We start from the raw sequence: 13,040 nt of genomic DNA, 5'->3' as shown, positions 1-13,040 counted from the left end.
ACTACAGTAAGGTAAAAGCTATCGCGACTAATTTAACTATACAGCAGCGTGGCCGTGGCAATGACCAAAGTTTATTTAAGAAATTTATCGATTCAATGTCAAAATTATTAATCAAGAATAAATGTGATCACTCTCAAGTTTCGTATTTACTTTCGATACATAAGACATACAATTCGAAGATATAAATCGCACGTTTTTTAATACCATAAACTTCAATTAAATTAACGTTTACTGGAATTAGTTAATAACTATTTGTGTTATTGGATAATAAATAAATCATAGACTATCATATAATATCGGAGCAGACGTTTTATCGTGTTTGACGCATTGACGTCCGTTTTGACGTGTTTTTGATTTACATCCAATACAAATGATATCATCATGAACACACTGAGGAATTGGTGGCATTGAGCTTTCCAGACAAAATGGGCATAATAGAACCAGGTTTTAAATGGATGTAGCAGTTATTTTTCTAAAATATCGTTACGTATATCTAGAAACATTTAAAGAACAATTCTTTAATAATAAAGGAATTGTCTATTATCGAAATATACACATCACTCCAATTATTGCATTTGCAAGTTTGAAGGTCACTGCTGGCAGTACTCCTCTCACAACTATGACTTATTTTCTTTTTCCTTCGTTAATGTATCTCCAAATAAATAATTTTAAATCACATCCTTCATAATGGTGGATTAAAGCCGCTATCTGTATTATTTTTAGTCCTATTAAATTCTTTCCATCGATAATAATTAAACAATCACCAACTGTAGCATTTAGCATATAAAATAAAACAGATTATCTCGCTGTTTTTCTTATTCTTACCTAAGTCCAGCATGATCGTCAAGACACCCGATTTCGATATGGCTTATCGACGGATAACGATCCTACTTTGATTTTGTTAAATGAAATCCGCAAGATTTACCAATTGCTTTCGTTTTTTTTTTTTTTATATATATTTTCTAATATTCTACATATTTCCCCCGTAAAGGCTGTATCGATTGACGCACTGTTTTCCGTCATACAAATCTTATCACCTGCAGCTTCAGTTAAACGTTCCGAAATTGATGCAACAAACGTAGTTTTCCCGAGACTTTCTATTAATTGCATTCATCTAAATTTTTAAGCTATGAACATGCAAATATATGATGTTCCTTACCAGGGCTATACAATAATGTAACTAATGGAGTCTCTTCTCAAAGCACGTTAAAACACTTGCTTGTGCACCTTCACCAATGCACATTCACCAATTAATTTGGCTTTAACCAATGGTAATTGCACATTATAGACGACACACAGATACAAGTTCGCGCTCAATAATTTTTGTTTTAATACAGCTATCGGGAGCAACTAATTCTGAGATTTATTTTTCTATTTATTCAGAAGGTTTCACACGATACGGATCAATACATTTACATATCATATTATTAACGCTGTCTCCGTCAGGATATTTCAGATATACACCATCCATGTTAGGTAGACCATCATATGTACATATCAGAGGGACTTTATTTTCCACTAGGTTGTCCAGAATATTAATTATTGATCGTAACGGAGGGACATTTTTAGGAACACCTTGTAGAACGATACTTGATGTACAATATCCAAGCTATTGCAAAAATTGGATTAATAGATTAAATAGATTAAATAGATTAAATAGATATAAATACTTTTAAAATATATTATCTAACATATATTAAATTATAACCCACCTTCTTCAAATATTCAGGAAAAATCTTAATTTTCTTCCTATCTACATCTTCTCTACAAGCAAGATCACAAAACAGAACCTCCACACTTTCTTTCTTTACAGTAAGAACACGTCCACGATAATAATTGCCGTCAGCACGCACTGCTAATACAAATTCCCCAATATATGGATCTTCCAAAAATTCAGCTTTAGAAAAGAAAGAAAAATGGTAGTTTTGTTTTATACGAGTTTATACAAAGTTAGTTTAATTCTTATCAAATGTTATCATCCATATTACATACATGTTTCAGCACATTTTGCAACAGTTTCCATAATAAAGTTATAGCGTGCCAAACCTAGAGTATCTATGGGGCGAACGTACATAACTACATGACTTCGATAAGCAGTAAGCAATACCTGAAAAAATAGTTTTAATAAAGAAATGATACTTTGACCAAAAGCAATAGTAAAATAAATAAAATAATAGTAAAATAACAACTATTTTTATTTAAATTAAAACCAGAAATCACACCGTAGTTCCATAATCCACATCAGTACGCGGTACACCCAATTGTTCCGGCATTGGAATCCAAGGCTTTATAGTAGCTCTTAACTCAGAATCTCCAATAAGAATTAATACTTCAAATTCGTCTGGTTTCTCATTATCTGTTCGGCCTATTACTCTAAAGTGATAATCCTTATATTCCTACAAGTTGTAGTTGAGAAATTAAGAATTAACATACATTATATTTAACAGCATATTAGATACCGTACATCTTACCTCCAATTTATATGTAGTATCAGTTAATTCACATATTCCAGTATATGCATACATATCTGAAAGTGGTGATTCGATTGTAGCTAGGTGACCAACTCGCACTAATTTAACTTCGTCGATCATAGCCAGTTGTAAGAATGGTAGCACACATATAATATATCCCCTAACCCAAGTGTTGTCCACCCTTTGACCAAATACAAAATCTCCTATATTTGGTCTAGAAATTAATAATTTTTGCAAAGTATATTAACGTTTAATTTGTTTAATTAATTGGTTTAAATAATGTATAGGATATTACTATTATTTACCTACGCTTTGACCATTGAGTACATTCCGGAATCGCTGCTTCTATTTCATCCACTAAACTCTCATAATCAGCATCTGTACCGTCAGGCCATATTGCAATACCATATACACCGTTCTTTATTTTTGTCATAAAGCGGAACGCTCCCGTTCCTCCAACATTTAGAGTATTAACTATACTCTTTTCTTTGCAGAATGAATATTTTGCTGGATCGTAGGCGAATAAATCTGAAGAAACCACAGTTTCCTCAATAACATTTGCAGCAGTTGAGATAGTTAGATTTCGATCATTATTTGTCTCCATTACTTCTGATGTTGATATATCATTCTCATTTTTAACTTCAACCTTAGTTACTTTATTGGAATCAACCGATGTCATTTTTACACTTATTATATCTTCGTATTTGAAATTTTTATATTTCTCACAAGCTTTTTGTGATAATCGAATTTTAACACAAAATCTTGGAATATACTTGTATTACTCAATTTTAGGTTAAATTATTCCAAACCTATTCTGAAAATTTGCAAAAGGATCTAAACAGAACATAAAAAATTTTCGGCTATTTACGAATCCGAAAAAGGAAAAACATAGGTTAGAACATTATCAGTATATGCACATTTTGAAACAGTATAGACCTGTGGCTCACTGTAGCGCAAATACCTGGTACTACAATAAGGTAAAAGCTACCGCGGCTAATTTAACTATACAGCAGCCTGGCCGAGGAAATGAACAAACTTTAATTAACACGTTTATTGATTAAACGTAGGAATTATTAGACAATAATAACTGTGATCACTCTCAAATTTCGTATTCGATTTTGATTCATAAGACACATTTCAAAGATATAAATCGCACGTTTCTTAATACCATAAACTTCAATTAAATTAACGTTTATTGACATTAGTCAATAACTATTCGTGTTATTGGATAATGAATAGATCATAATCAATCATGTAAAATCCTAGCAGACGTATTCTCGTATTTGATGATTTGATGTCCGACTTGACGTGTTTTCAATCTACATCCAACACAAACGATATGACCATGAACAAACCAAGGAATTTTTGGCAGTGAGATTTCCTGAAAAATTGGGCATTCTAGAACACGGGTCTAGCTGAATTTAATAATTAACTTTCTAAAATATCGTAAAGGGCATCTAGCCAAATCTAAAGAATAATACTTTAATAATAAAAAAGTTATTTAATACCAGAGATACAGACCAATCCAGCTACTGCGTCTGCAAGTTTACAGGCCAGTTCTGGCAATGGTCCTTTCAGTGCTACGCAAATTCATTTACTCCTTCTTTAATGTATCTCCAAATAAATAATTTTAAATCACATCCTTCATAATGGTGGATTAAAGCCGCTATCTGTATTATTTTTAGTCCTATTAAATTCTTTCCATCGATAATAATTAAACAATCACCAACTGTAGCATTTAACATATAAAATAAAACAGATTATCTCGCTGTTTTTCTTATTCTTACCTAAGTCCAGCATGATCGTCAAGACACCCGATTTCGATATGGCTTATCGACGGATAACGATCCTACTTTGATTTTGTTAAATGAAATCCGCAAGATTTACCAATTGCTTTCGTTTTTTTTTTTTTTATATATATTTTCTAATATTCTACATATTTCCCCCGTAAAGGCTGTATCGATTGACGCACTGTTTTCCGTCATACAAATCTTATCACCTGCAGCTTCTGTTAAACGTTCCGAAATTGATGCAATAGACATACTTCTCCCGGCACTTTCTATTAATTGCATTCATCTAAATTTTTAAGCTATGAACATGCAAATGTATGATGTTCCTTACCAGGGCTATACAATAATGTAACTAATGGAGTCTCTTCTCAAAGCACGTTAAAACACTTGCTTGTGCACCTTCACCAATGCACATTCACCAATTAATTTGGCTTTAACCAATGGTAATTGCACATTATGGACGACACACAGATACAAGTTCGCGCTCAATAATTTTTGTTTTAATACAGCTATCGGGAGCAACTAATTCTGAGATTTATTTTTCTATTTACTCAGAAGGTTTCACACGATACGGATCAATACATTTACATATCATATCATTAAGGCTCTTTCCGTCAGGATATTTCAGATATACACCTTCTCTGCTTGGTATACCATCATATGTACATATCAGAGGGACTTTATTTTCCACTAGGTTGTCCAGAATATTAATTATTGATCGTAACGGAGGGACATTTTTAGGAACACCTTGTAGAACGATACTTGATGTACAATATCCAAGCTATTGTAAAAATTGGATTAACAGATTAAATAGATTAAATAGATTAAATAGATATAAATACTTTTAAAATATATTATCTAACATATATTAAATTATAACCCACCTTCTTCAAATATTCAGGAAAAATCTTAATTTTCTTCCTATCTACATCTTCTCTACAAGCAAGATCACAAAACAGAACCTCCACACTTTTTTTCTTTACAGTAAGAACACGTCCACGATAATAATTGCCATCAGCACGCACTGCTAATACAAATTCCCCAATATATGGATCTTCCAAAAATTCAGCTTTAGAAAAGAAAGAAAAATGGTATTTTTGTTTTATACGAGTTTATACAAGGTTAGTTTAATTCTTATCAAATGTTATGAACCATATAACATACATGTCTCAGCACATTTTGCAACAGTTTCCATAATAAAGTTATAGCGTGCCAAACCTAGAGTATCTATGGGACGAACGTACATATCTATATGACTTTGATAAGCAGTAAGCAATACCTGCAAAAATAGTATTGATAAAGAAATGATACTTTGACCAAAAGCAATAGTAAAATAAATAAAATAATAGTAAAATAATAACTATTTTTATTTAAATTAAAACCAAAAATCATACCGTAGCTCCATAATCCAAATCAGTATACGGTACACCCAATTGTTCCGGCATTGGAATCCAAGGCTTTATAGTAGCTTTTAACTCAGAATCTCCAATAAGAATTAATACTTCAAATTCGTCTGGTTTCTCATTATCTGTTTGGCCTATTACTCTAAAGTGATAATCCTCATCTTCCTACAAGTTGTAGTTGAGAAATTAAGAATTAACATACATTATATTTAACAGCATATTAGTTACCGTACATCTTACCTCCAATTTATATGTAGTATCAGTTAATTCACATACTCCACTAAATGCATACATATCTGAAAGGGGTTTTTCGCATGTAGCAAGGTTACTAACTAGCACTAATTTAGATTCGTCGATCATAGCCAGTTTTAAGAATGGTAGCACACATATAACATATCCCCTAATCCAATCTCCGTCCAATCTTTGACCAAATACAAAATCTCCTATATTTGGTCTAAAAATTAATAATGTTTGCAAAGTATATTAACGTTTTTTTGTTTAATTAACTTGTTTGAGTAATGTATAAGATATTGCTATTATTTACCTACGATTTTTCCATTGAGTTGTTTCCGGGATCACTATATCGTATTGATCCAATAATTTCTCATAATCAGAGGCTGCACTCGCAGGCCATATTGCAATACCATATACACCCTTCCTTATTTCTTCCAGAAATTCGAGGGTACCCGATTCGCCAACTTTTAGAATATTAACTATACTCTTTTCTCTGCAGAAAGAATATTTCGCTGGATCGTAAGCGAATAAATCTGAAGAAACAACAGTTTCCCCATCAACTTTTGCAATAGTTGAGATATTTGGATTTTGATCATTATTTGTCGTAATTACTTCGGATGTTGACGTATTCGTCTCGTTTTGAACTTCTACATTAGTTACTTTGTTGGATTCAATCGATGCCATTTTTACACGTATTATATCCGCATCTGTGAAATTTGTATATTTCTCATAAGCTTTTTGAGATAACCGAATTTTAACACAAAATCCTGGAATATACCTGTATTACTCAATTTTAGGTTAAATTATTTCAAACCTATTCTGAAAATTTGCAAAAGGATCTAAAAAGAACATAAAAAATTTTCGGCTATTTACGAATCCGAAAAAGGAGAAACATAGGTTAGAACATTATCAGCATATGCACATTTTGAAACAGTATAAACCTGTGGCTCACTGTAGCGCAAATACCTGGTACTACAATAAGGTAAAAGCTACCGCGGCTAATTTAACTATACAGCAGCCTGGCCGAGGAAATGAACAAACTTTACTTAACACGTTTATTGATTAAACGTAGGAATTATTAGTCAATAATAACTGTGATCACTCTCAAATTTCGTATTCGATTTTGATTCATAAGACACATTTCAAAGATATAAATCGCACGTTTCTTAATACCATAAACTTCAATTAAATTAACGTTTATTGACATTAGTCAATAACTATTCGTGTTATTGGATAATGAATAGATCATAATCAATCATGTAAAATCCTAGCAGACGTATTCTCGTATTTGATGATTTGATGTCCGACTTGACGTGTTTTCAATCTACATCCAACACAAACGATATGACCATGAACAAACCAAGGAATTTTTGGCAGTGAGATTTCCTGAAAAATTGAGCATTCTAGAACACGGGTCTAGCTGAATTTAATAATTAACTTTCTAAAATATCGTAAAGGGCATCTAGCCAAATCTAAAGAATAATACTTTAATAATAAAAAAGTTATTTAATACCAGAGATACAGACCAATCCAGCTACTGCGTCTGCAAGTTTACAGGCCAGTTCTGGCAATGGTCCTTTCAGTGCTACGCAAATTCATTTACTCCTTCTTTAATGTATCTCCAAATAAATAATTTTAAATCACATCCTTCATAATGGTGGATTAAAGCCGCTATCTGTATTATTTTTAGTCCTATTAAATTCTTTCCATCGATAATAATTAAACAATCACCAACTGTAGCATTTAACATATAAAATAAAACAGATTATCTCGCTGTTTTTCTTATTCTTACCTAAGTCCAGCATGATCGTCAAGACACCCGATTTCGATATGGCTTATCGACGGATAACGATCCTACTTTGATTTTGTTAAATGAAATCCGCAAGATTTACCAATTGCTTTCGTTTTTTTTTTTTTATATATATTTTCTAATATTCTACATATTTCCCCCGTAAAGGCTGTATCGATTGACGCACTGTTTTCCGTCATACAAATCTTATCACCTGCAGCTTCTGTTAAACGTTCCGAAATTGATGCAATAGACATACTTCTCCCGGCACTTTCTATTAATTGCATTCATCTAAATTTTTAAGCTATGAACATGCAAATGTATAATGTTCCTTACCAGGGCTATACAATAATGTAACTAATGGAGTCTGTTCTCTAAGCACGCTAAAACACTTGCTTGTGCACCTTTACCTAATTTCGTGTCCTTGACATTTATTTTCGAAGTAATTGCAGTTTTGACCTTTTCCTTTTACTTCAACATTGGTATGATCATAAATTTGAAAAAAATGTTTTTCTTTTACAGAATACTATAAATGTATTAATTATACTGAAACATTTACGTTTTATTAATGATCGTTTTATTAATAATAATTAGTTATTATACAGGGTGATTGGTAACTGGTGGTACAAGCGGAAAGTGGGTGATTCTACGCGAAAAAAGAAGTCGAAAATATAGAATGAACACTTTTAAAAAAATTTTTTTTTTTTAATTTTTCCATCGATACAACGATCTACAGTGAGATCCGTTATAACGAGACGTGATAAAATGCACGCGTACCGAGCGAAAATTCAAAGTCGACTTCCTCGAAAACAAAGCCCCAAACGAAAAATTTTTATTCTATATTTTCGACTTTTTTTTTCGCGTAGAATCACACCCCCTCCGCTTGTACCGCCAGTTTCCAATCACTCTGTATATATCACCTGTATTGATGCATAAACGCTATCGTAAGTATTATACTTTGATTACTATATTAAACGATCTTGTAAATGGTGAGGTGTTACAGTTGCTTACGGCGATCTGTCATCTGAACAGACACATCAAGTAGGTTAGTAAGCTGATTGTGATACAGGTCAGGATGATAAATCATCAAATCAGCTCTAACTTCAATTAAATTAGGTACTCAACACACAAAGGTGCCTATTATAAATTTACAAAATGTTTATAATTTTTATTAGTGAAAAGATTACCACAGACGACAAATTTATCTTTCAGTATAGAATTAACTGCACTGGACGTACTCTTTGTTTTCACTTCATATTTATTATAAATTTTACACAAAATACAAGTCTCGCAAAAAGTATGTTGAATATAGAGATTCACCGAAATAAAACATAATACTGACAAAAGTAAATATAAAAAAAGTGTTCAAAAAGTACTGATCTTACATACTATTTGAGAAGATACAATAATATCAAAGAGTGGAATGTCTTCTACAAATGTTAAAATACTTTCAAGAAACAAATCATGTTTTAACTATTTTAACTAAAAATATCTCAATTTTAGCTTCAAACATTATAACTAATATGTTCTCATTTTGCATAATGAGATGCATGCTTTCTTTTTGTTTCTTTTTTTTTTTCCCGATCTGATATTAAACATTCACCAATTAATTTGGCTTTAACCAATGGTAATTGCACATAATAGATAACACACAGATACAAGTTCGCGCTCAATAATTTTTGTTTTAATACAGCTATCAGGAGCCACTAATTGTGAGATTTATTTTTCTATTTACTCAGAAGGTTTCACTCGATACGGCTCGAGACATTTACATATCATATCATTAAGGCTTTCTCCGTCAGGATATTTCAGATATACACCTTCTCTGCTTGGTATACCATCATATGTACATATCAGAGGGACTTTATTTTCCACTAGGTTGTCCAGAATATTAATTATTGATCGTAACGGAGGGACATTTTTAGGAACACCTTGTAGAAGGATTCTCGATATACAATATCCAAGCTATTGTAAAAATTGTATTAACAGATTAAATAGATTAAGTAGATTTAATAGATATAAATACTTTTAAAATATATTATCAAACATATATTAAATTATAACCCACCTTCTTCAAATATTCAGGATAAATCTTAATTTTCTTCCTATCTACATATTCTCTGCAACCAAGATCATCGAACAGAACTTCCACTCTTTCTTTATCTACAGTAGTAACACGTGCACGATAATAATTGCCGTCATCACGCAGTGCTAATGCCATTTGCCCAATATCTGGTTCTTCCAAAAATTCAGCTTTAGAAAAGAAAGAAAAATGGTAGTTTTGTTTTATACGAGTTTATACAAAGTTAGTTTAATTCTTATCAAACGTTATCATCCATATTACATACATGTTTCAGCACATTTTGCAACAGTTTCCATAATAAAGTTATAGCGTGCCAAACCTAGAGTATCTATGGGGCGAACGTACATAACTATATGACTTCGATAAGCAGTAAGCAATACCTGAAATAATAGTTTTAATAAAGAAATGATACTTTGACCAAAAGCAATAGTAAAATAAATAAAATAATAGTAAAATAACAACTATTTTTATTTAAATTAAAACCAGAAATCACACCGTAGTTCCATAATCCACATCAGTATACGGTACACCCAATTGTTCCGGCATTGGAATCCAAGGCTTTATAGTAGCTTTTAACTCAGAATCTCCAATAAGAATTAATACTTCAAATTCGTCTGGTTTCTCATTATCTGTTCGGCCTATTACTCTAAAGTGATAATCCTCATATTCCTATAAGTTGTAGTTGAGAAATTAAGAATTAACATACATTATATTTAACAGCATATTAGATACCGTACACCTTACCTCCAATTTATATGTAGTATCAGTTAATTCACATATTCCAGTATATGCATACATATCTGAAAGTGGTGGTTCGATTGTAGCTAGGTGACCAACTCGCACTAATTTAACTTCGTCGATCATAGCCAGTTGTAAGAATGGTAGCACACATATAATATATCCCCTAACCCAAGTGTTGTCCACCCTTTGACCAAATACAAAATCTCCTATATTTGGTCTAGAAATTAATAATTTTTGCAAAGTATATTAACGTTTAATTTGTTTAATTAATTTGTTTAAATAATGTATAGGATATTACTATTATTTACCTACGCTTTGACCATTGAGTACATTCCGGAATCGCTGCTTCTATTTCATCCACTAAACTCTCATAATCAGCATCTGTACCGTCAGGCCATATTGCAATACCATATACACCGTTCTTTATTTTTGTCATAAAGCGGAACGCTCCCGCTCCTCCAACATTTAGAGTATTAACTATACTCTTTTCTTTGCAGAATGAATATTTTGCTGGATCGTAGGCGAATAAATCTGAAGAAACCACAGTTTCCTCAATAACATTTGCAGCAGTTGAGGTATTTGTATCTTCATCACTATTCATCGGAAGCACTATGTATGTTGTTAAATTTGCCTCGTCATAAATTTGGAGTATTTCGTCCGATTCACCTGATGCCATTTTTACACGTATTATATTCGCACCTGTGAAATTTGTATATTTCTCACAAGCTTTTTGAGATAACCGAATTTTAACACAAAATCTTGGAATATACTTGTATTACTCAATTTTATGTTAAATTATTCCAAACCTATTCTGGAAATTTGCAATAGGATCCAAAAGGAACATAAAAAATTTTCGGTTATTTACGAATCCGAAAAAGGAGAACATAGGTTAGAACACTATCAGTATATGCACATTTTGAAACAGTATAGACCTGTGGCTCACTGTAGCGTAAATACCTGGTACTACAATAAGGTAAAAGCTACCGCGGCTAATTTAACTATACAGCAGCCTGGCCGAGGAAATGAACAAACTTTACTTAACAAGTTTATTGATTAAACGTAGGAATTATTAGTCAATAATAACTGTGATCATTCTCAAATTTCGTATTCGATTTTGATTCATAAGACACATTTCGAAGATATAAATCGCACGTTTCTTAATACCATAAACTTCAATTAAGTTAACGTTTACTGACATTAGTCAATAACTATTCGTGTTATTGGATAATGAATAGATCATAAACAATCATGTAAAATCCTAGCGGACGTATTCTCGTGTTTGATGATTTGATGTCCGACTTGACGTGTTTTCAATCTGCATCCAACACAAACGATATCACCATGAACAAACCAAGGAATTTTTGGCAGTGAGATTTCCTGAAAAACTGAGCATTCTAGAACTCGGGTCTAGATGAATTTAATAATTAACTTTCTAAAATATCATAAAGTGCATCTAGCCGAATTTAAAGGATTATTCTTTAATAATAAAGTAACTATTTAATACCACAGATCCAGACCAATCCAGCTACTGCGTCTGCAAGTTTACAGGCCACTTCTGGCAATGGTCCTTTCAGTACCACGCAAATTCTTCTACTCCTTCGTTAATGTATCTTCAAATAAATAATTTTAAATCACATCCTTCATAATGGTGGATTAAAGCCGCTATCTGTATTATTTTTAGTCCTATTAAATTCTTTCCATCGATAATAATTAAACAGTCACCAACTGTAACATTTAACATATAAAATAAAACAGATTATTTCGCTGTTTTTCTTATTCTTACCTAAGTCCAGCATGATCGTCAAGACACCCGATTTCGATATGGCTTATCCACGGATAACGATCCTACTTTGATTTTGTTAAATGAAATCCGCAAGATTTACCAATTGCTTTCGTTTTTTTTTTTTTTATATGTATTTTCTAATATTCTACATATTTCCCCCGTAAAGGCCGTATCGATTGACGCACTGTTTTCCGTCATACAAATCTTATCATCTGCAGCTTCTGTTAAACGTTCCGAAATTGATGCAATAGACATACTTCTCCAGGCACTTACTATTAATTGCATTCATCTAAATTTTTAAGCTATGAACATGCAAATGTATGATGTTCCTTACCAGGGCCATACAATAATGTAACTGATGGAGTCTGTTCTCTAAGCACGTTAAAACACTTGCTTGTGCACCTTTACCTAATTTCGTGTCCTTGACATTTATTTTCGAGGTAATTGCAGTTTTGACCTTTTAATTTTACTTCAACATTGGTATTATCATAAATTTGAGAAAAATGATTTTTTTACAGAATATTATAAATGTATTAATTATACTGAAACATTTACGTTTTAATAATGATCGTTTTATTAATAATAATTAGTTATTATACAGGATGGTTGGTAACTGGTGGTACAAGCGGAAAGTGGGTGATTCTAGGCGAAAAAAGAAGTCGAAAATATAGAATAAACATTTTTTTTTTAATTTTTTTTTTTAATTTTTCCATCGACACAACGATTTACAGTGAGATCCGTTATAA

General features: G+C 31.9%; 3 protein-coding genes and 1 long non-coding RNA gene across 4 annotated transcripts; all 4 read right to left on the bottom strand.

Moving 5' to 3' along the window:
• Nucleotides 1–624: 624 nt before the first annotated feature.
• On the bottom strand, nt 625–1,226 carry LOC138184191 (uncharacterized). Its single transcript, XR_011174279.1, has 2 exons — nt 826–1,226; nt 625–767 (listed from the first exon to the last, which is right to left on the bottom strand). It is a non-coding gene; the product is annotated as an uncharacterized LOC138184191 (long non-coding RNA).
• Nucleotides 1,227–1,245: 19 nt separating this feature from the next.
• On the bottom strand, nt 1,246–3,372 carry LOC138184179 (uncharacterized). Its single transcript, XM_069121918.1, has 6 exons — nt 2,777–3,372; nt 2,472–2,685; nt 2,223–2,396; nt 1,993–2,107; nt 1,713–1,897; nt 1,246–1,609 (listed from the first exon to the last, which is right to left on the bottom strand). The coding sequence occupies exons 1-6, from the start codon at nt 3,148–3,150 to the stop codon at nt 1,376–1,378; spliced, it is 1,296 nt and encodes a 431-aa protein (XP_068978019.1). The 5' UTR covers nt 3,151–3,372; the 3' UTR covers nt 1,246–1,375.
• A 1,306-nt stretch (nt 3,373–4,678) lies between these two features.
• Nucleotides 4,679–6,808, bottom strand: LOC138184177 (uncharacterized). Its single transcript, XM_069121913.1, has 7 exons — nt 6,772–6,808; nt 6,209–6,605; nt 5,905–6,118; nt 5,656–5,829; nt 5,426–5,540; nt 5,146–5,330; nt 4,679–5,042 (listed from the first exon to the last, which is right to left on the bottom strand). The coding sequence occupies exons 1-7, from the start codon at nt 6,791–6,793 to the stop codon at nt 4,809–4,811; spliced, it is 1,341 nt and encodes a 446-aa protein (XP_068978014.1). The 5' UTR covers nt 6,794–6,808; the 3' UTR covers nt 4,679–4,808.
• Nucleotides 6,809–9,219: 2,411 nt separating this feature from the next.
• LOC138184181 (uncharacterized) lies at nt 9,220–11,368 on the bottom strand. Its single transcript, XM_069121921.1, has 6 exons — nt 10,820–11,368; nt 10,515–10,728; nt 10,266–10,439; nt 10,036–10,150; nt 9,756–9,940; nt 9,220–9,652 (listed from the first exon to the last, which is right to left on the bottom strand). The coding sequence occupies exons 1-6, from the start codon at nt 11,185–11,187 to the stop codon at nt 9,419–9,421; spliced, it is 1,290 nt and encodes a 429-aa protein (XP_068978022.1). The 5' UTR covers nt 11,188–11,368; the 3' UTR covers nt 9,220–9,418.
• Between the last annotated feature and the right edge of the window lie 1,672 nt (nt 11,369–13,040).

This window comes from Bombus flavifrons, chromosome 10, assembly GCF_040668555.2.
Source record: "Bombus flavifrons isolate JBK064 chromosome 10, iyBomFlav1_principal, whole genome shotgun sequence".
Lineage (NCBI taxonomy): Eukaryota > Metazoa > Arthropoda > Insecta > Hymenoptera > Apidae > Bombus > Bombus flavifrons.
The sequence above is the reverse complement of the archived record's forward strand: the minus strand, read 5'-3'. Positions and strand labels throughout refer to the sequence as shown.